The sequence below is a fragment of the Myotis yumanensis genome, unplaced genomic scaffold, assembly GCF_028538775.1.
Source record: "Myotis yumanensis isolate MYYU_CA2020_CCGP unplaced genomic scaffold, mMyoYum1.0.hap1 SCAF_8, whole genome shotgun sequence".
Classification (NCBI taxonomy): Eukaryota; Metazoa; Chordata; class Mammalia; order Chiroptera; family Vespertilionidae; genus Myotis; species Myotis yumanensis.
Genome location: NW_027223759.1, coordinates 2,202,550 through 2,222,462, shown reverse-complemented (window position 1 = coordinate 2,222,462; position 19,913 = coordinate 2,202,550). Strand labels below are relative to the sequence as shown.

The following is a 19,913-nucleotide window of genomic DNA, read 5'->3' as shown; positions in this document are numbered from 1 at the left end:
TAATAGACATAGAAACGTTAGCAAGCCAGTGGGGGGAGATGTGGAGGTTTAATGGGGACTTCTAATGATGATTTGACTAAAAATGGATTCAACAACTATTTCTTGGGAGTTATTCTTCTTTTAATTTTTAATTTGAAGAGAGAGAGAGAGAGAGAGAGAGAGAGAGAGCACACATAATATCAATTTGTGGTTCCACTTATTTATGCATTTATTGGTTGCTTCTTGTATGTGCCCTGACCCCTGACTGGGGATTGAACCTACAACCTTGGCATATCGGGACGATACTCCAACCAACTGAGCTACCCGCCAGGGCTTAATTTTTATTGCATTTATTGGGGTGACATTGTTTAATGTAATTATATAGGTTTCAGGTATACAATTCTGTAATACAGAGTGTCCCCCCCAAAATGTATGCACTTTAACAGCTGATAGCTCAATTTTGAAAATGAAATATATTTTAATAAATATTGCCTTTATAATTATTCAAAATGTGTGTATACATTTTGGGGGGAAACCCTATACATTATCTGTGTATTGTATCGTGAGTTCACCACCCCAAGTCAAGTCTCCTTCCATCTGCATTTACCTCCCCTTCACCCTCTCCTACCCTCCCCCCCCCCCCCACCCCTTCCCTCTGGTAGTCACCACACTGCTGTCTGTGACCAGGAGGTATTTTCTTATTTATTTATTTATTTTACTTAATCCCTTCACCTTTCTCACCAGCTCCCTGACTCCCGGGCCCTCTGACAGCTGTCAGTCTGTTCTCTGTGTCTATGAGTCTGTTTCTATTTTGTTTGTTAGTTTATTTTGTTCATTAGGTTCCACATGTGAGTGAAATCATATGGTGCTTGAAGAAATATTTCAACATTATGTTTAATGAGTTTTCATATTTTATAAAAATCATTTTCTAGGAAAAATATTATGATGCACCCATAAGAAATAAACAGACTGAAAACTTGTGCTTACATATGTTTTAGCTTGATATATACATGAAACCAACCTTTTTTCTAGTGCTACTTAAAACAAATATTCTAGATTCTGCTCCAAGTCATTTGGTTTTTGCTGATCAATTCTTTTTGCTGGTGACAGATTTATTAAAACATGAGGGTTGCTGATGCTTCACATTTCATTGATCATGCTCTCAATTTAGCAATCTGGTTCCTAACCTAAACTGCAGTCGGTATTTGAAGACACACATACATAAAACCCTGAACAAAGAAAAACCCTAAAGCCCCATAGAGATGAAATGCTCTATGAGAAGTTGTCAAACTCTCAATAGATCGGACATAAATATAAAATTATTTCCATTCTGGGTGAACGAGTCTATTTCCTAAAATAAGCCCTAAGCAGGTTTTCTGCAGAAGTGGTGATTGTTTGGTTCTCATTTTAATGATCAAATTGGAATAATAGCTAAATAATTGTAATTATTCTAGCATGCAAAATAAGAATCAGTATTGAAAACAAGCCTCTTGAGGACAGTGTGAAGCAAACAAACTGCTACCAAATTCTGCTGCGTTTTATGAAAATTCACACACACGGTGTCAGGTTTTCAGAAGGGACAGTGCTCAGTCCCACTCAGCTCACGGGGCGGGGGCAGGGAGGGAGGTGGTGCAGGGAGGGAGGGAGGGAGGGTGCTCCCCGCTGAGGATGCTTTCATTTCAGGGCGACCCAGGAGTCCCAGGCTTCAAAGGAGAAGCTGGCCCCAAGGGGGAACCGGTAAGGGCTCATTCTTTTTAAACGAGAACAAGAACATACGCATTGCCTAGCAGAGGGCAGCTCAAAATGCTGAAGTTTGTGAAATAATAACTATGAGAATGTAATCCCTCTGGATGGAGATAGCCCATTTCATGTAACTTAGCATGTATGACTGACTTCATTAGATGGGTCTTTCCACTCCACTCGTTGCATGGCCTTTCCTGGTAACCGCTCTTTCGTTTTCAACAGGGGCCCCATGGCATTCAGGGTCCCATCGGCCCCCCTGGTGAAGAAGGCAAAAGAGGTCCCCGCGGCGACCCCGGCGCAGTCGGTCCTCAGGGGCCGGTGGGAGAAAGGGTAAACTGAGTCATAAAGCAAGTTCTCACGGTTGCGGGGGATAAGTCTGGGGATAGTAAGGAAAGCCAGAGCAGCTGGGAGACGCGCTTGCAGGAGCTGGTTCAGTGAGGTAACCTGTGAGTGAAAGGCACCACCAACCACTGTGTATCACTCACGCAGCTGGGGACTGAACTAGTCCTGCCGGGTCGCTGTGCGACGCAGTGTGTTGTGTTGCTTGGGATACGCCAGTGGGCAGAAGGCTACGGTCCCAGCCCTCGTGGGGCTGGTAAACTATAGTTCACTCTGACGGGGACGTTAGCAAAAAACAAGTCAGCGTTAAATAAAGACATAATGACACGGTTTAACAAATGCCACGCACACTTGGGAAGTAACAGGGCGATGCGGCAGGAACAACTCCGAGTGTGTGGCTGGGGGGGGCGTTAGGTGAGGAGGCGAGGAAACAGGGTTCTGTGGGAAGATGGCGTTTGAGCAGGGACCGGAGGGTGAGGACGTGCTGGGTGAGGACGTGGGAGGAGCACTGTTCGGCAGAGGAAACAGCAAAGCCCAGCCGGAGGCTGACTGCGAAGTCCCGGAGGACAGTGGGCCGGGCCTGAGGGGCCAAGGCCGCACTCACACCGGGTGAGCCTCGGGCCGCAGGGGCTGCCACAGGCCAGGCGTGGGCCGGGCAGTTCTGCGTGTGCAGATGCGCCTTCCTTTGCCTCGCCTGCCTGTGTGTCAGTTTAGGTTTGATTTTACCGTGAGTTGTTAGGATATTTCTTGCTCTGGATAACTCTTTGGCTCGGTACTTACATATTCTTTAAAATTTAAGATCTCCTCTCTGTAGTCAGGTTTTTTCTTATGCGTATTTACCGCCATGTGGGCTTGATCACAGACTCTAAAGCCCTTAGTGCTAAAGATAAACATTATCCCTTCGGTATGTATTACAAAACCATCGATAGCTATTAAGACCGAATCTTGCTCCTTCGTAGGGTGCTCCTGGCAACCGCGGTTTCCCGGGCTCGGACGGCTTACCTGGACCCAAGGTGAGGCCATTTCGCCAGTGTGGGCCATGGCGCTGCGGGAGGTGCCGGGGCCCAGCGTCATGACTTAGCCTTGGCCGTGGGGCCCAGATCCAGAACAGCTTTGGGCACCTATGTCGTGTGCCATGTCTGCGTTATAGAGGGAGGGGGGGCTGCCGATGGAGGGGGATGGGAGCTTGTTTCGGGGCTCGTCAGGGAAATGCCGAGAAGAGGAGGTCATGGCCGTTCCCTGGAGCTGACGTATTTTTTCCTTTATCTAGAAATTTAGATTCTTTCAAAATTCTATGTTTTTTCCAATATCTAAGTGATGGGAGCGAGGTTCTGGTCACCACTTTCACTGGGTAAGGAAGAAACGGCGCTGTTCGAGCAGGAATGCAAGTTAGAGCAGAAGGCGAGGGGCACTGTCTGCCGGGAGGCGTCTGCAGTGACTGACCAGCTGTTGTTCCTGACACTAATGCTTTGCTCAGACCAGGAACTTTCCATGCTCACGTGTGTCCCCGTGCTCCTTCCTGACATGTCTGCTTTGCTTTGGAACAGGGAGCGCAAGGAGAGAGGGGGCCTGTCGGCTCGTCAGGACCTAAAGGAGGGCAGGGGGACCCAGGACGCCCCGGGGAACCAGGGCTGCCGGGCGCTCGGGTAAGAACACGGTCTCTTGTGGTCCATCAGCCGAGAGACAGACGTGCTCCTGGGAAGTCGTGAAGGGTGTTCCTCCCTCCCTCCCTTTCCTTCCTTCCTTCCCTCCTTCCTTCCTTCCTCCCTCCCTCCCTCCCTCCCTCCTTCCCTCCTTCCCTCCTTCCCTCCCTCCCTCCCTTATTCTCTCTCTCTCTAGCTCACTTTCACAACTTGGAACATTTCTTTGTTTTTTGGTTTTGACCCGATTCATTATTTTGTAAATACTGGCTTGTTATTTTTGTCATGTATAGAAAACACACTAGTCTTCCTTTTTCAAAGGGTCTGTATGAACAATTTTACCTCTTTTCATGAAAAAAGTTCCTGTTTGTCAATTTTATATATATTTTGCTTGATAATAACTTATTTGACTTGGCGGAGAGAATTGATGATAAATGTCATGTAAGATATATTTTCTATCACTTGACATTTATTTCAACTTTGGAATTGTCCTCATATTCAATGGTCAGCAGTCCCTTCAGGAGAAAGGAGTTACACAAAATGTTGGATGAAAGATACCTTTGGCCCAACATGAGCTCTTTCTCCTGAGCCCAGCATTGAGTCCGCCAGTGAAGCCCACGCTGGCCTTCCTCCTCCTAAGGAAACACTGGCGTGGGTGCATCTTGGCTCAGACATTCTCCCCTCACGTCTGATCCAGGGGGCGGGCCGCCGAGTGCCGCCAACAGTGCTGATGGGAAAATGACCCCTGGGTTTAGACTGCCTCTGGACTCGGGGGCTAGGAATGGACTATACACGCCTGGTGGGAGCATAGCGTTGGCTTTCCTGATTTTGGGGTGACCTGTACCTGGGCATTCCCCTTGCTGGGACCAGGATACTGTGTTGAAGGTGAATTACAGAGAGCAGTTACGCGAGGTTTCCGAGCCTGGGTGGCTCCTGGACCGCGATGTAGACTCATACCCTGGCATCCAGCCTGGGCACTGCGGGGGGCTTGGGGGGTACCCTGGAGGCAGAGCCCCCCTGATGCCACCCCGCCGGCCTCTGTACTGGTCGCCCTGCATCCTGCTGAGCATCCTGCTGAGGCTAGGAGGGTCCGGGAGCTTGTCTAGGGGACCCTAAGGTGCCCGAGAGCGGCCATTGCCAGGTGGAACCTGGTCCTATGAATGCGATGCTGTTTTTACTCCAGAATCTTCAGCTGCAGGTCACACTGACGGTTACTTTAATTTTCAGGGTCTGACAGGCAATCCTGGGGTTCAAGGTCCTGAAGGAAAACTCGGGCCTTTGGTAAGTGTTTTAAGCCGACGCCCACAGCCATGGGTGCTCCTCCAGGCAGGCAGCTTAGGGGGGCTGATGTTTCTGATCACGTGGCTGCTGACCACGTTTATCTGTTTAAGGGGCCCTGCCCCTTGGAAGCAAATAGTTAGGATCTGCATATTTTCAAATTCACCAAAATTGTCACATTTTATTGAAGTAAATGTTTGAGATTAAAATTGCTTCCTGAACATCAGTGAAAAAGTCAGAATGATGTATTCTTCATATTGATGAGATTTGTCTGTTAGCAGCATTCTTATTTCTCTATGTTCCTTCCAATTTGATACATTTAAGAGATAAGTAGGTATGAATTTTGACATATACTCTGGGCCCTTCTCTTATATGCAAATGTGAAGTAGAAGTCTGAGGTTTCATTGCCACAAAGTGAAAGGAGAAGGGACAGATTCCTCTTTTCAGCTGAGAATGGGAGGAGACGTGGAGATGAGGCTCCTGTATAGAATGAGAATAGAGTCAAAGATCCTTCAACAGCTTTCGCTTGTTTTCGTAGACGCTCGCCTGTTCTAATTCACTCAGATAACAATGTCGGATAACTTAAAACATATTAAGTTTTATAGTGAGCAAAGGCAAGTGACTACTGGGGTGATGTGATGTTTAGGAAGAACCTACACAGAACTTACGTGGCTCCTGTGGCTTTTGCAGGGCGCTCCGGGGGAGGATGGCCGCCCCGGGCCCCCCGGCTCCATAGGAATCAGGGGGCAGCCTGGGACCATGGGGCTCCCCGGCCCCAAGGGCAGCAGTGTGAGTACATGTGTAACGTGCCTGTCATCCCCTGTAGTTCTCACCTGGCACAGGCATGCTTCGGACAAATTGATTGACATGTAAGTTTGTTCTTTAGGGTGATCCTGGCAAACCGGGGGAAGCAGGAAATGCTGGTGTCCCTGGACAGAGGGTAGCTATATACATTTTCTGCTAAAGAAAAAAAATAAAATTACGCAAATTCTCATGGCCCTCATCTCACAGCTTCTCTCTGTGTGACGCTAGGGAGCTCCTGGGAAAGACGGCGAAGTCGGCCCTTCTGGGCCCGTGGGCCCCCCGGTATGTGATCTTTTGGCAAAAATGTGTTCATACTGCATTTTCCATTGTGTTTGTCCAAGACTTTACTTATGATAACTTTGGGGGGAAATAAAGAAGAAGTGCAGATTGAAGAATTGCAGTTATATCTTTCCTTTTGATTCCTGTGCTGGAATCTTCTGCCTTTTAAAATGGCATGATTGGCTTCTTCATTTTAAATCTCTATAAAACGCTGATGGCAAAAGGCTACCTCTTCATCTTTATGTATCACTGTTGGAAAATATGTCAACTAAGGAAAATAGAGCTTGATTAACATTTAATACTGTATTTTATTTAAAATATTAAAATACTGAATATTATCTATCCTATTCTAATAATGTGTCTTATAGATATTTATTTAATAAATATAGATATTTATTTATTTAATGTGTCTTATAGATATTTATTTATTTTCTTTTGAGGGGCTAAAAAGGAATAATACTCTTTGAGGTATATTTTCATCCTAGCATTGAAACATGAAGTGTTTATCAGAAATATTTTGGCATTTTATTTGCTTAAAATACCAAATTAATTAAAATGCTAGCTTTGTTGACTAGTTTTGAAGGTTTGATGAATGGTTTTTATGACACTTAGAAATAAACTGCAATGAAAAGATTACCATTTTAGATTAGATATATGAAAGTAATGAATTTTTCCATCTCCAATTCATCCAATTTCCCCATAATTTTATGGTTAGCTCCAGGCATTTTGTTTGGATCAAAAAGTAAACACATGTCATCAGTCTCTTTGCTGGCTTTGAAAGATATTTTCTCACTAGCAGGGACTTCAAACCATAGATGACTTTTAATACTAGTTTAGTATCCGGCCAAAGTGCAGAACATGTGATTGGAAGAAATACAGTAAATGGAAGTACTTCTAGTGGTTCTCACGGGCAGGAAGCGGGGTGAGGGCTGGCTCGGGGTTTTCACCGTTTCCTTTCCCCTGTGACTTAGGGCCTCGCTGGGGAGAGAGGCGAGCAGGGCCCCCCCGGCCCCACCGGCTTTCAGGTACGCGGTTCCGTGGTTCAGCCCCTCTCCACTGACTACACGCTCTTAAAATGTGAAAAGATACGAGGAAACAATGCGTAGCTCTAAGTTTTCCACGTCATCCCTCTGTTAGTAAATAGGATAGACATTTGAATAAAATCAAACATTTTTTTAAAGAGAAAGAATAGACTTCCCCTGAAAAACTGATTAAAGCCCAAAGCTATTAACAAACGAAAAACCAAAAAATATTCTTCATGTCGCAGTGACATTCATTTAACTGTTTTAAGGCTTATCTGATTTTATTGGCACAGTATCTAAAAGATTTTGTTGAACAAATTTTCATAATTTATCTAAATATATTGGTGTGGTAGATTATTTAGCAGCACGAATAAGAATAATTTGGGGAAAAGAAACTTTCAGTAGTATTCTAGTAACCTAGCACTGTGGTCGGCAGATCTCGACAAACACCACGTGCGGGCGCACGTACAGTGCGAGTGAAACTTCGTGGCCCACGCACAGAAGTCGGTATTTTGTGGATGAGCCACACTCAAGGGGCCAAAGAGCCGCATGTGGCTTGCGAGCTGAGGTTTGCCGAGCCGCAGTTTGCCGACCACTGACCTAGTATGTTGTTTTCAGAGCCTTTATAAAAAACTACAAATCTAAAGAGCCTCCTGTTACATTGTTCTTTTGTTTGCTAAGTGATATGCAAATGAAGGCCTAACCAATCAGCCAGCTTCTGTGGTTAGTTATGAGATGGAGGTCTCTCGGTCTGTGTTTGCATAACCTGTGTTGAACAGTACCTTTTGCTTGAAAAATAGAGTCCCGGAGGCTCTCTGAGCTGTAGGAGGTCAGCTGCTGACGCTGGTGGCCTGGTCAGCTTCACAGTCACACTTTCATTGTTGCTTTGGTTTTAGGGGCTCCCAGGCCCCCCAGGGCCCCCCGGGGAAGGTGGGAAGCCAGGAGATCAGGTAAGTGTTTGAATACGAAGAACAGCAAATATAGAAACCACTGCTTCTTAATATCACTTACCATGTGTGAGGCTCCATTCTGGTGTGATTTACATATATTATCTTTTTATAATATCTTTTTATTGATTTCAGAGAGGAAGGGAGAGAGATAGAAACATCAATGATGAGAGAGAACCATTGATTGATCAGCTGCCTCCTGCACGCCCCGCACTGAGGATCCAGCCGCAACCCAGGCATGTGCCCTGAGGGGGAATCAAACCCCAGCCTCCTGGTTCAGAGGTGGACGCTCAGCCACTGGGCCACACCGGTTGGGCCATATGTTCTCTTTTTTAACCTCAAACCACCCTCGCTACTATTACTCGCCTTGTTTCGGAGAGGAAGGGGCCACAGATGTTGGCCGAAGGGGCTGTACAGATGTCGGGTCGCACAGCTGATGGGCTGTGAGCCCAGGTCACATGCTTCCCAGACTGTGTTCTTAATCCCTGAGTGAGTCTGAGTCATATGATGGCGTTTTCCTGGAGGCTGTACCAGCTGTTATGAACAGATACTACTTTATCTCTATCATTTTATGAGCACATGGGTTATTTAGTTTATTTTTCTCTGAGGAATTCATTCATTCCACCATTCAACAAGTATTTGCTGAGTGCTGCGCCCGTGCTCAGCTGTGCTAAGCCTTGCTTGGCCTTAACCAATTGAACAAGGTGGACATGGACCTTGCCCGTATCCTGTATTACAGTGGGGGACAGAGCACAGGGAGACAGTGACAGTGACTCTAACTGCTGGGGGAGGGGAGGGACTGTGTCTCTGGAAACACAGAAGATACCATTGATTCAGGCTGGAGGTTTAGGAAGAGTTTCCTGGATGAGGTCATAACTTCCATGAGATCTGAAGGATGAAGGGTGGTAAGCGGAGGAGGGAAGGTGAGGAAGTGCGCTAGGACATGGAACAGGAAGGACAACGTTTTGTAGGTCAAGTTAAGGCCGTGAGCACAGTTCTGTGGGTCAGGAGTGCAGAGTGCAACTCAGATGGAGTGAGGCTAGAGGCGTGAATTGGGGCCAGATTATGGAGGGTCTTATTTTGAGTCCTATTCGTTCTTCTTCTTGGAATAATGGGCAGCTGATGAAGGGTTTTTAAGTAGGGGCACTACTGTTTGAGTTTTAGGAAGATCACACCTCAGTGAAGACAATAATTTCAAGGGATAAGACCAGAGGCCTACTTTATACAGAGATTATCTTTATCAAAGAAAGAAAGAAACTTTAATGGAGTCATGACTGCCCTAGTCTGAACCCACAATTCCTAGTAGAGTGTGTTGCCCACATTATATGTTCAAGAAGTATTTACTGAGTTAGTGGAATTGGTTTTATTCAACAGACCAGTACTCTACTGCTTTTAATTTCACTTCCCTCTCTTAAAACTTTTTCACATTGCATCAGGAAATAAAAGGCTTTTAGTATATATATTACTTCATCTCTAAAAAAATGGATGCACTTTGGAAGATAACATTTTGTATGTTCTCACTGCCAAAAATCAAATATTCAGTTACAATATCATTTTTTTCCGGAAAAATATTTCCATCTAATTTTTGTGATGCCCACTCTATTTATAAAAGTGGACACATCTTTCTTTCTTCAATACTTTGGGCTTAGTGCGTTAAAAAAAATTAGGTGTATGATCTGGAAAGATTTCTAATAAATTAAATGCAATTTAGCTCAAAGATTTCCTTCCCACCTTTTAAACTGTATTTTACAGGGAGTTCCTGGCGATCCGGGGGCCGTGGGCCCACTGGGACCTCGAGTGAGTATTCTCTCCTTCGCATCCGCCTGCTGCCGTTGGCTTCCCTTTAAAAAGCACCTTTTCCGCGTGTCTTCAGCGGGGCTTGCTGTGGCATTAAATTCTTCTACTTACAGAAAATCAGTCCCGTGAGGAATATTCTGTGCTGGGAAACGACCCTATCCTGCCTTCACATCTGTTTCTTGTCACTAAATCGGGAAACCGAGCCTCAGTAGTTGCTCATTTCTGAACCTTTCCCTGGGAGGACCTGTTTCATGTTTTCAGGAATGTTCCTAGCCCCTTTAGACCAAGCCCTGAGGCTGACACTCCGCTGTTGTGCTAGGGAGAGCGAGGGAACCCGGGGGAGCGAGGAGAACCGGGAATCACCGGGCTGCCCGGCGAGAAGGGGATGGCCGGCGGGCACGGCCCCGATGGCCCGAAGGTGAGTACGAGCCAGCATGTGCTCCTCGAGTCTCCAGGGTATTTGATTACTTAGTTTTCTTCCTCAGCAAATGCTTATGGGCAGCTACGGGCTTGCGCTCGGCGCTAAGCGTCAGCTAAGAAGGAGTCCGCTGTTGTGATGGGGTTTATGCTCCACTTTCCTTGTCCTGAGTTCCACGATCCTGCTGACAAAATACACGGAAGGTCGTTGTCTTTGCATCTAAAATGCAACGCGGCAGAAGGCAAGAATCGGTGCCGTTTCCTTCTGGCGCCACTTTAACATTGACAGCAGACAATGGCACCAGTTTCTGCGTAAACATCTGGAGTCGAATTTTTCATGATTACGCAAATCTTACGATCCAAAGTGATTGCATAAGATTTGCTTCAATTTAATCACTGAATGAGCCTCAAAACCAGCTTAATATCATGGGTTTATTACAGAGAAAGTGAAATACTCTCTACATGTAATATCTCCTTTCTTTATTAGAATCTCATCATGATGTTACCAAAATAAGAAAAAAAAGGAAGCTCTATCATTTTTATTTGAATCAGTACTAAATTTCCCCAAAGAGAAAAGTTGAAAACATAAACTGATTATCAAAATGGCAGGTCTGATGGTTGTTTTTTTTAATGAACTCCGAGGCCATTTTCCAAATGAAACATGTAAGCACTGGGTTAGACCCTGTGAAGTCTCTGAGAATCTACTATTTTGACGACCAACACGGTATTCCATGTGGTTCACTTTGGATATTGAGGTGCCCTCCCTTCCTGTTGGTTGGTTTCAGGGCAGCCCAGGACCAGCTGGCACCCCCGGGGACACGGGCCCGCCAGGCCTTCAAGGCATGCCCGGGGAGCGAGGGATTGCCGGCACGCCTGGCCCCAAGGGCGACAGGGTGAGTCTTCTTTCTTTTTTCTGAGTTCATTCAATTAGATTTTCTACCGACAGTGATGTCCTGGGCAGACTTTTAATCACAAGCCGACCTGAGTCACAAGCCGTTCACTCATTCATTCATGTTTTAATGTATATCCATTGAGAGAATGTGCAGTGCCCGGCATTGTTCTGAGCTCCAGGAGATACGGCTCCAAGCGTAAGACATGACTCTTCACTCGTGAGCCCTCCACGCAAGTGTGAGAAGGAGACAACCACACGGACGCAGGCTGTTCTGTGTTTCCCCAGGGCGGCCTAGGAGAGAAAGGCGCTGAAGGCACAGCTGGGAATGATGGAGCAAGAGTAAGTGAAACCATTCGTGTCCCCACCCCCCCCCCCCCCCAGCCCCGGAGTAACATCATCATCATCATGGGAAGTTGCCTGGACTTTCCAAAATAACGTGTGTAGCGCTTCCATGGCGGTCGGACTTGCTTCCATGGCGGTCGGACTTGGAGAATGAGGAAACCTGAGATTAGATGTTGATCAACCATGGACACTCGTTCTGCTTACCTCGAGTTAGAGCAGCCAGAAAGGAAAGTCACTATTGAGAGACATGAGTGGTCACTGCTGTCCGCGGCAGGGCCTCTCATCCTTATTCACAGGCCTGTTCATTCTATAAAGTAGCTGATCTCATGAGCTGCTCTAGACCTCCTTCCAGGCGAGGCAGGTAGAGTTTTGTAGAGCAAAGTTGTGATTAATGTTTCTCAGTGTATTGGAGGTCAGGGGTGAGAAAACAGCAGGGCGATGAATCAGCATTAGTAAAGGGGGAAAATGAAGAATACATTTTCTCTCTATGAAAAAGTGTGTAAATTTATATTTTATTTCATCAAATCCTTTAAGGAAGTGTATTAGGTAAATTATTGGAAGAACGTTGTTCCACTGTAGATCCAGAGAATTTAATATAGTTTACTCGTGTTCTTGTTAATAATATAAAATTGAAAAGTCATGTTTGTTCCTTAAGCTTCTTCAGTAGTACGTACAGAAATTAAACTACAAGCGAATATCTGGCTGCACAGGAAGAGGCAGCACACCGGTACCGGAGGGAAAAGGTGGTTCGGGAAGAGCTGCCGCCGAGGGGAGGAGGGGGAGTCTGTGGCCACGTGTGGAGGAGACCCCGCTTGTATCCTGCGGCAGCTCCCCCGGCTCTGAGCAAGAGCACCCCCTCTTCTCAGTGTCGCTGGGCTGTGCCGCTTCCTTACATGCAGGGGGTGTAGAAAACCAAATGCATTAGCACACTTCACTTTTTTGAAATAAAAGAGTGACATTTTGCTGGCGTATTCGAATGCAAGAATATGGCATTTTGTACAAATGAAGACACGTTTCTTCAGTCTAGCCCAGGGGTGGGCAAACTTTTTGACTCGAGGGCCACAATGGGTTCTTAAACTGGACCGGAGGGCCGGAACAAAAGCATGGATGGAGTGTTTGTGTGAACTAATATAAATTCAAAGTAAACATCATTACATAAAAGGGTACGGTCTTTTTTTTCTTTTTTAGTTTTATTCATTTCAAACGGGCCGGATCCGGCCCGCGGGCCGTAGTTTGCCCACGGCTGGTCTAGACTCAAATTTCAAGTAGGATTAGCAACGTTAGTAGGTGATAGACGGAGGCGCTGTGGAGAACAGCACGGAGCCCGACTGCTGTCTGAAGGCAGGGCCACGTCTGGGTGAGCTGATGAGATGAAAGAGATGAAGACATTCTGTGGAGATTGTTCTCGACCAGATAGAAACATGTTGAGAGCATGTAGATGGTGTTATTTATTCTGGGTCATGCTCTGCGAAAGCAGCCGCATGACACCAGCACAGCCCTTCTCTGTGTGTGTGAACGTGGAGACTTTGTGCCTTCTCTCCCTCAGTGTCCTGTTCCTCTGTTCCCTGCAGGGTCTGCCAGGCCCCCTCGGCCCCCCGGGTCCTGCAGGTCCCACTGGAGAAAAGGTAATGAGTCCTTCTGTGGAGTCGGCCCGTGAGGCCTGGAAGCCGGCTCTCTCACAAAGCACGGCCGTTGGCTAGTTCACGTCCATGTTCTCCCCGTTATCTGCCCTCCATGCGAGGCCCACCGTCCCACAGTGGGGCTGTGTCTGCTACTGTTTCGGACAATAACCATCTACCATCTGCTCTGCAGGGTGAACCTGGCCCTCGAGGTTTAGTCGGCCCTCCTGGCTCGCGCGGCAATCCTGTAAGTGACCGTGTGTTAAGATCTCAGTATCACCTTGAGCAGTAAGACAGTCCCTCTCTTTGTCCTGATAGCTATAGAAAACCGTGCCTGATACATTAGGCTATTTATAACTTTCTGGTTTTAAGCTTTTACTTTTCTCATTATACTTAAAAAAGTATCACTCTATTAATGTGATACAATCGAGTGAGTGTAGGTAAGCAGGTCACTAAGTAATTAAGAGACTTCTTTGAAACTTCAAACCTTGGAAATTTTGTTCTATGGTATATACATATCATATTCTATATATATATATATATATATATATACACATATATATATACTGCACAAGCAGTATGTCTGATTTTTCTATATATTATTTCAAGACACTCCAAATTTATATAATTATATTTTTTAAAAACTTTAATTAAATTTATTGGGGTGACGTTGGCTAGTGGGGTCATATAGGTTTTTCAAGTGTCAATTTCTATGATACAAGATCTGCGTATTGCACTGTATGCCCACCACCCAAAGTCAAACCATCTTCCATCACCATATAATAGGCTCCTTCAACCCCCTCTCTGGCAACCACCGCCTGCGCCCATGAGTTTTAGTTTGATATCCCGCATATGAGTGAAATCATGTGGTTCTTAGCTTTTTCTGTCCGACTTCTTTCACTTGGCAAAATATTTCTAGGTCCATCCATGTTGTTGCAAATGCCGCTGTGTCATCCCTTCTTGTGGCTGAGTAGTATTCCATTGTGTTGTGCACCACCTCTTCTTTACCCGGTCCTCTGTCACAGGGCACTTGGGCTGTTTCCATGTCTCGGCCACTGGAATAGCTGCCGCGTTCCTGTGCGTAACGAGGTGTGAACGCTCTCCTCTTGTCTTGCAGGGTTCTCGCGGTGAAAATGGCCCGATTGGTGCTGTTGGTTTCGCTGGCCCCCAGGTATAATTTTCATGTATCTCTATGTTCAGTGAACACCCCCTGTTAGAGCATGCATTAATTAGTTATCAATGCCATATGTTTTGAAGGTAAAAGATTCTGGAAAGTTTGCAGTTTTCTAGCTATTCTCATTTTCAGAACAGTTCACGGACTAGCACAGAAATGGATGAGTTTGCACCGTTCCGGATTCTATACTTCTTTGTTATAGTGAACCCGGTGCGATAACTCACTTCTCTCAGGCCGCTTCTCCCTTCTCCGCCGTCATACTGATTACAAAGCACCACTTCCCAACAGCTGATCACGTTCAGTGTCCATCATGTTAATAAGAGTCGCTGTACAGTAACTTGTCCGTAAGTGTTGTAACAATTGCTTATTTATGCCGTTGACAGGGTCCCGACGGGCAGCCAGGCGTGAAGGGGGAGCCCGGAGAGCCAGGACAGAAGGGAGACGCCGGCTCCCCGGGGCCACAGGGGCTGGCAGGATCCCCAGGCCCCCACGTAAGCCCGATGGAGACCGGGAAGGCCCAGGGCCCAGCTCAGCGGGTGCGCAGCCGGTTTGCCTCACTGCAGCCGTCTCTCTGTTTCTCCCCATCTAGGGTCCGAATGGGGTCCCCGGACTCAAAGGCGGGCGAGGAACACAGGGCCCACCGGTAAGTTGGTTTGGGGGTGGAGCTCTGGGCGGACATGGTCAGCTGAGACATCAGGGCCTCTTGGATATTTTAAAGTTGATCTGAAGCCGCAGCAACAGTTTCTGTGTGTATAACTAGTGGGGAGCGGACAAGCGTTTCCCTTAGACCAGCGGTTCTCAACCTTCCTAATGCCGCGACCCTTTAATACAGTTCTTCATGTTGTGGTGACCCCCAATTTCATTGTTACAAATTGAACATAATTAAAGCATAGTGATTAATCACAAAAACAATATGTAATTATATATGTGTTTTCCAATAGTCTTAGGCGACCCCTGTGAAAGGGTCCTTCGACCCCCAAAGGGGTCGTGACCCACAGGTTGAGAACCACTGTCTTAGACTCTAAGGCAGCGGTTCTCAACCTTGGCTGCACATTAGAATCACCTGGGAATCCTTTTAAAATCCTGATTTCTGGACCTCATCCTCCGGAAATTCTGTTTCTTTGTTATGGGGTGGGGCCACAACATTAGTAACAAAGAAACAGAATTTCCGGAGGATGAGGCCCAGAAATCAGGATTTTAAAAGGATTCCCAGGTGATTCTAATGTGCAGCTGAGGTTGAGAACCACTGGCTTAGAGGGAGATCTGTCTAAATCAGCGTCACGGTCTTGGAGACCCGCTGCCTCCTCCGCAGTATAAATGGCCCCTGTGGGTGGGAGATGGGGAACGGCGCTGGAGCGCTATCCATTCCTGCTGTGACATGTGAATGTGCTTTCAGCCCTGGCCTGGAACATGCCTGTGTATGTTCACGATGAATGGAGAGCGGAGAGGGAGAAATCGCAACCTTCCTCCCAGTTAATCCAGCTCCACTCAAAACAAAGGATCAGGAATAGCTGGACCTGGGTCACAGCAAGGAGGGGACCCAGAGGCCCAGCTCCCTGTGAGAAACAGGTGGTGGGAGCCTACGTCACGCACTGTTACGTTAAGGGGCTTCTGTGCTGTGTTTCTAGGGCGCGACGGGATTTCCTGGTTCTGCCGGCAGAGTTGGACCCCCAGGCCCTGTGGTAAGTCAGACCCACTATTGAAGGTGGAGTAACTACACACACACGTGTCTGTACACATGACAGAGATACACACAGATTTAATTCTTATTACTTACTCTGTAATTTAATCCAGGCATGATTTGTTTTCCCAAATTAACAGCCCTATCTGACAATTCATACTGGTGTGCTGTCAAAGCAAATTCATCTCTGGTCCCCTGTTCCTTGGGGGAGCCAATCTGCAAGTCCTTTCAGCCCCAATCTTTGACTGCTGGCCCCTGTGATCACTAAATCGCAGTAGTCCTGTGCTCACCCTCTCCCTCAGTGGGGAAGCATTCCTGGGACTTCGTTTATTAAATATACTCTTCCTTGATAAGATGTTATGTATTTATTGTTGGGTCAGAGCATTAAGAGGTTTGAAATTCAGGTTAATTTCAGGCCTGAACAATGACTCATGGGGAACTGCCTGCCAGTGATGCCGATTTTCTTCTGGGGAATGAATGTCTGAGTATCTGACAGAAAACGGGCGTGAGGCCGGGGAAGGCCCCTGAGGCAGACCGCTGCCCAGGGCCTCCCGGGCCCCCCCTGCCCTCCCGCTTTCTCTCTGTCCCACTAGGGAGCTCCAGGGCCGGCAGGGCCCCTCGGGGAGCCCGGGAAGGAGGGGCCCCCGGGTCTTCGCGGGGACCCCGGCTCTCACGGGCGAGTGGGAGATCGTGGACCAGCCGGCCCCCCCGGGGGCCCAGGAGACAAAGGGGACCCCGGAGAAGACGGGCAGCCTGTGAGTTGGCATCTTTGCTCTAGACCACCTGTAACCAGATACTTGCTAATAGAAACCGTCACCATCTCTGTCCAGCACCCCGCACCTCCTTCATGCCCTGCAGGCTTTGCATGTGCAGTTCTCTGCGTTAGGAAAGAGTGTGTGTGCAAATACAAAAGCACAGCACTAAGGAGTGTGGTTTCAAAACCCAAACAAGAACACACTCTTCCTGGTCTATCTGCATTGTATGAAGTAAATTTTCTAGGAAGTGCATTACTTCATTTAATATCCAAATGCCTTTTTTTTTTTTTTTTTTTTAATATATTTTATTGATTTTTTACAGAGAGGAAGGGAGAGGGATAGAGAATTAGAAACATCGATGAGAGAGAAACATCGACCAGCCGCCTCCTGCACACCTCCCACTGGGGATGTGCTTGCAACCAAGGTACATGCCCTTGACCGGAATCGAACCTGGGACCTTTCAGTCCACAGGCCGATGCTCTATCCACTGAGCCAAACCGGTCTGGCATATCCAAATGCCTTTAAACAATCTGTTCAGATACTTTCTCTTCATTTTAAAAATGTGTTCTTTTAAAAGAGGAAAAAATATTTGCCTGAATAGTTACCTCTTTTATTCCATCAATATTCATATTAATCTTCAAGTTCTCTTTCATGTGATAAGCTATTTTTACTTCTTAAATAAGGTTAGAAGGTCTGTGTGGATTATAAACTGATTACTTATATATCGTATGGCCTTATGAATCAGGGAACTTTTTCTTGTACCAGAAAAGCCTGTTCAGCTGTGAGCTACTGTAAAGTTCTTGCGGATGGTTTTACCCTGGACAACTTCTAATTCTAGTTTATCCTCAAAACTAGGGTCCGGACGGCCCGCCGGGCCCAGCGGGCACCACGGGGCAGCGAGGGATCGTGGGCATGCCGGGCCAGCGTGGGGAGCGAGGCATGCCTGGCCTGCCGGGCCCCGCGGTGAGTGCTGTGCAGTCGGCGTTTTCTCTGATTCTGTGCAGTATCATTTGTATATATTTTTGCTGAATAGATTTAAAGTCTTTTTTAGATACACATTCTGAGTATCTTCAAAAGCTTTTGACTTACATGTGAAATTCTTTGTTTAAGTACTTTACAAAGTCTTTGAAAAGTGTATTTATTTGACCTCGGGGCTAGTGAAGTCAACAAATGCGAATGTGGATTTGGGGTGACTCTAAATCTTTCTTCAAATATTAAAACTCTCTGAGGAGCTGGGAAGGGGGTCTCCTGGTGAGTAGGTAGCCTCTCCTTAAATAAACATGCGGACAGGAACGTCCACAGTCCACAGTCCACAGAGCCGCTCTCATGAACCAACAAGGCGAGGAAGGAGTTGGCCTAAAGTAATATTGGCCGTGACAGTGGGAAGAACTCGGAAGAAAGCCTCTGAAAGTGATCCCCGTTCCCGGGGGGCGAGCGGGGGTCGGGGGTGTACAAATCTCATATTCGCTGGAGCGTGGACAAAAGCCTGGCTCACTATTAGCTTTGAAGACATGAAAGTTTGCCCTCAGAGTTTATATATGTGAGAAAAAATAGGTGATGTTTTTATGTGGAGTGTTGTTGACAGAGAAAGGAACTGCTGGGCCTTGGAACTGGGGCACGTGTGGGTAGAGATCTGAGACCAGCACACAAGGAGAAAGGAATGCTTTTATCAGATGTGAGCCAGACACCTGGGAGTAACATCTCAACAGGAAGACAGGGTGAAGAAATAAAGTGAGCAGACAGCACAGAAGTAACTTGGAACGGGCATTCTTTTAAAAAAAATATATTTGTATTGATTTCAGAGAGAGGAAGGGAGAGGGAGAGAGACATAGAAACATCAATGATGAGAGAGAATCATTGATCGGTTGCCTCCTGCATGTCCCCCACCGGGGACGGAGCCTGCAATCCACGCATCTGCCCTTGACTGGAATTGAACCTGGGACCCTTCAGTCCGCAGGCCGGCATTCTATCCACTGAGCCACACTGGCCAGGGCTTTTCGTTTGTTTATTTGTTTTGTTTTAATTGATTTCAGAGAGGCAGGGAGAGGGAGAGAGAAATAGAAACATCAATGATGAGCATCATTGATTGGCTGCCTCCTGCGTGTACCCCACTGGGGATCAAGCCCACACCCCAGCCATGTGCCCTGACTGGGAATCGAACCGTGACCTCCTGGTTCATAGGTCAACACTCAACCACTAAGCCACGCCGGCCTGGCTGGATGCATGCAACCTTTATGTGAACTGGCATTCTTACATTTCTTTGGAAGTGGGTGACATATCTATACCCTATTCCAGGGCACACCAGGAAAAGTGGGCGCGACGGGTGCCACTGGAGACAAAGGGCCCCCCGGGCCCGTGGGCCCCCCAGGCTCGAACGGCCCTGTCGGGGAGCCGGGACCAGAGGTGAGAACCGAGAAAGTGGCTGTTGTCCGTGTCATGGGATGGGGACGGCTTTTTCACTCAGATGTCGATTTAGAAAGCGTGTGTGCATTTTGCCTGGAGGAAGTTTCTGAGTGATGGTATGTTATGTGCTCGGCGTGCCTAGAGGGTTGACAAAGTGATGACGTACAGAAGCATAGTAGGTGAGGGCTTTGCGCTGACCTCCTCTCCTCTGGAACCAAGCCTCTTAGTTGGTTTAGGTTGTTGCCAAATTGTTTTGAACGTAAACGGACACATTCATCCATCCTTCCCCTGTTATTATTTCATCGTGTCAGTAGCATATTTGTCACAACTGCCACTGTCCACAGTGATGGGATGAATATAACTGTTCAGCTTGTGACAAGGACCGAGCGGAGATAACTTTCCGAACTACCACTGTAAAGTGACGTCATTGATGCCGTGGCCCCTGGGCTTTGAGAGGGAACCAGGCTTTGAAAGGAGGTGTGAGAACTACGGGTAGAACCTGCTGCACTCAGTGCTGTGATGAGTAAATCACAAACAGCCAGTGCCTTTCAGAGCAAAGTTTTTCATCAAATGGTAGAAACGTTATTCTGAAAAAAAATTGAAAAATAAGGAGAGAAGACTATCTATTTTTAAAAGTAATTTAATAGTCTAAATATTTTACTTAAGAACTTGACGGATATTTTTTGGATCACTTAAGAAGTAAAAGTAAGGAAGACCATTCATTGGTAATACAAAGTAAACACAATATCAAGAATTTAATTTATGGTATATGTATTTCAAAGGATTTGAGAATATTTTCCTT

At 46.7% G+C, this 19,913-nt stretch overlaps 1 protein-coding gene across 2 annotated transcripts in view; it reads left to right on the top strand.

Annotated features, from left to right (window-relative positions):
• Positions 1 to 19,913, top strand: part of COL5A2 (collagen type V alpha 2 chain) — a 137,825-nt gene that overhangs the window by 102,391 nt on the left and 15,521 nt on the right. For both annotated transcript variants that reach the window (XM_070421666.1, XM_070421667.1), the window contains exons 22-44: positions 1,663 to 1,716; positions 1,945 to 2,052; positions 3,021 to 3,074; positions 3,609 to 3,707; positions 4,929 to 4,982; positions 5,670 to 5,768; positions 5,866 to 5,919; positions 6,012 to 6,065; positions 7,034 to 7,087; positions 7,981 to 8,034; positions 9,784 to 9,828; positions 10,148 to 10,246; positions 11,031 to 11,138; positions 11,423 to 11,476; positions 13,051 to 13,104; positions 13,292 to 13,345; positions 14,216 to 14,269; positions 14,656 to 14,763; positions 14,862 to 14,915; positions 15,901 to 15,954; positions 16,547 to 16,708; positions 17,564 to 17,671; positions 19,004 to 19,111. In XM_070421666.1, coding sequence (XP_070277767.1) covers positions 1,663 to 1,716; positions 1,945 to 2,052; positions 3,021 to 3,074; positions 3,609 to 3,707; positions 4,929 to 4,982; positions 5,670 to 5,768; positions 5,866 to 5,919; positions 6,012 to 6,065; positions 7,034 to 7,087; positions 7,981 to 8,034; positions 9,784 to 9,828; positions 10,148 to 10,246; positions 11,031 to 11,138; positions 11,423 to 11,476; positions 13,051 to 13,104; positions 13,292 to 13,345; positions 14,216 to 14,269; positions 14,656 to 14,763; positions 14,862 to 14,915; positions 15,901 to 15,954; positions 16,547 to 16,708; positions 17,564 to 17,671; positions 19,004 to 19,111 — 1,746 coding nt within the window. The remainder of the gene's footprint in view (positions 1 to 1,662; positions 1,717 to 1,944; positions 2,053 to 3,020; positions 3,075 to 3,608; positions 3,708 to 4,928; positions 4,983 to 5,669; positions 5,769 to 5,865; positions 5,920 to 6,011; positions 6,066 to 7,033; positions 7,088 to 7,980; positions 8,035 to 9,783; positions 9,829 to 10,147; positions 10,247 to 11,030; positions 11,139 to 11,422; positions 11,477 to 13,050; positions 13,105 to 13,291; positions 13,346 to 14,215; positions 14,270 to 14,655; positions 14,764 to 14,861; positions 14,916 to 15,900; positions 15,955 to 16,546; positions 16,709 to 17,563; positions 17,672 to 19,003; positions 19,112 to 19,913) is intronic.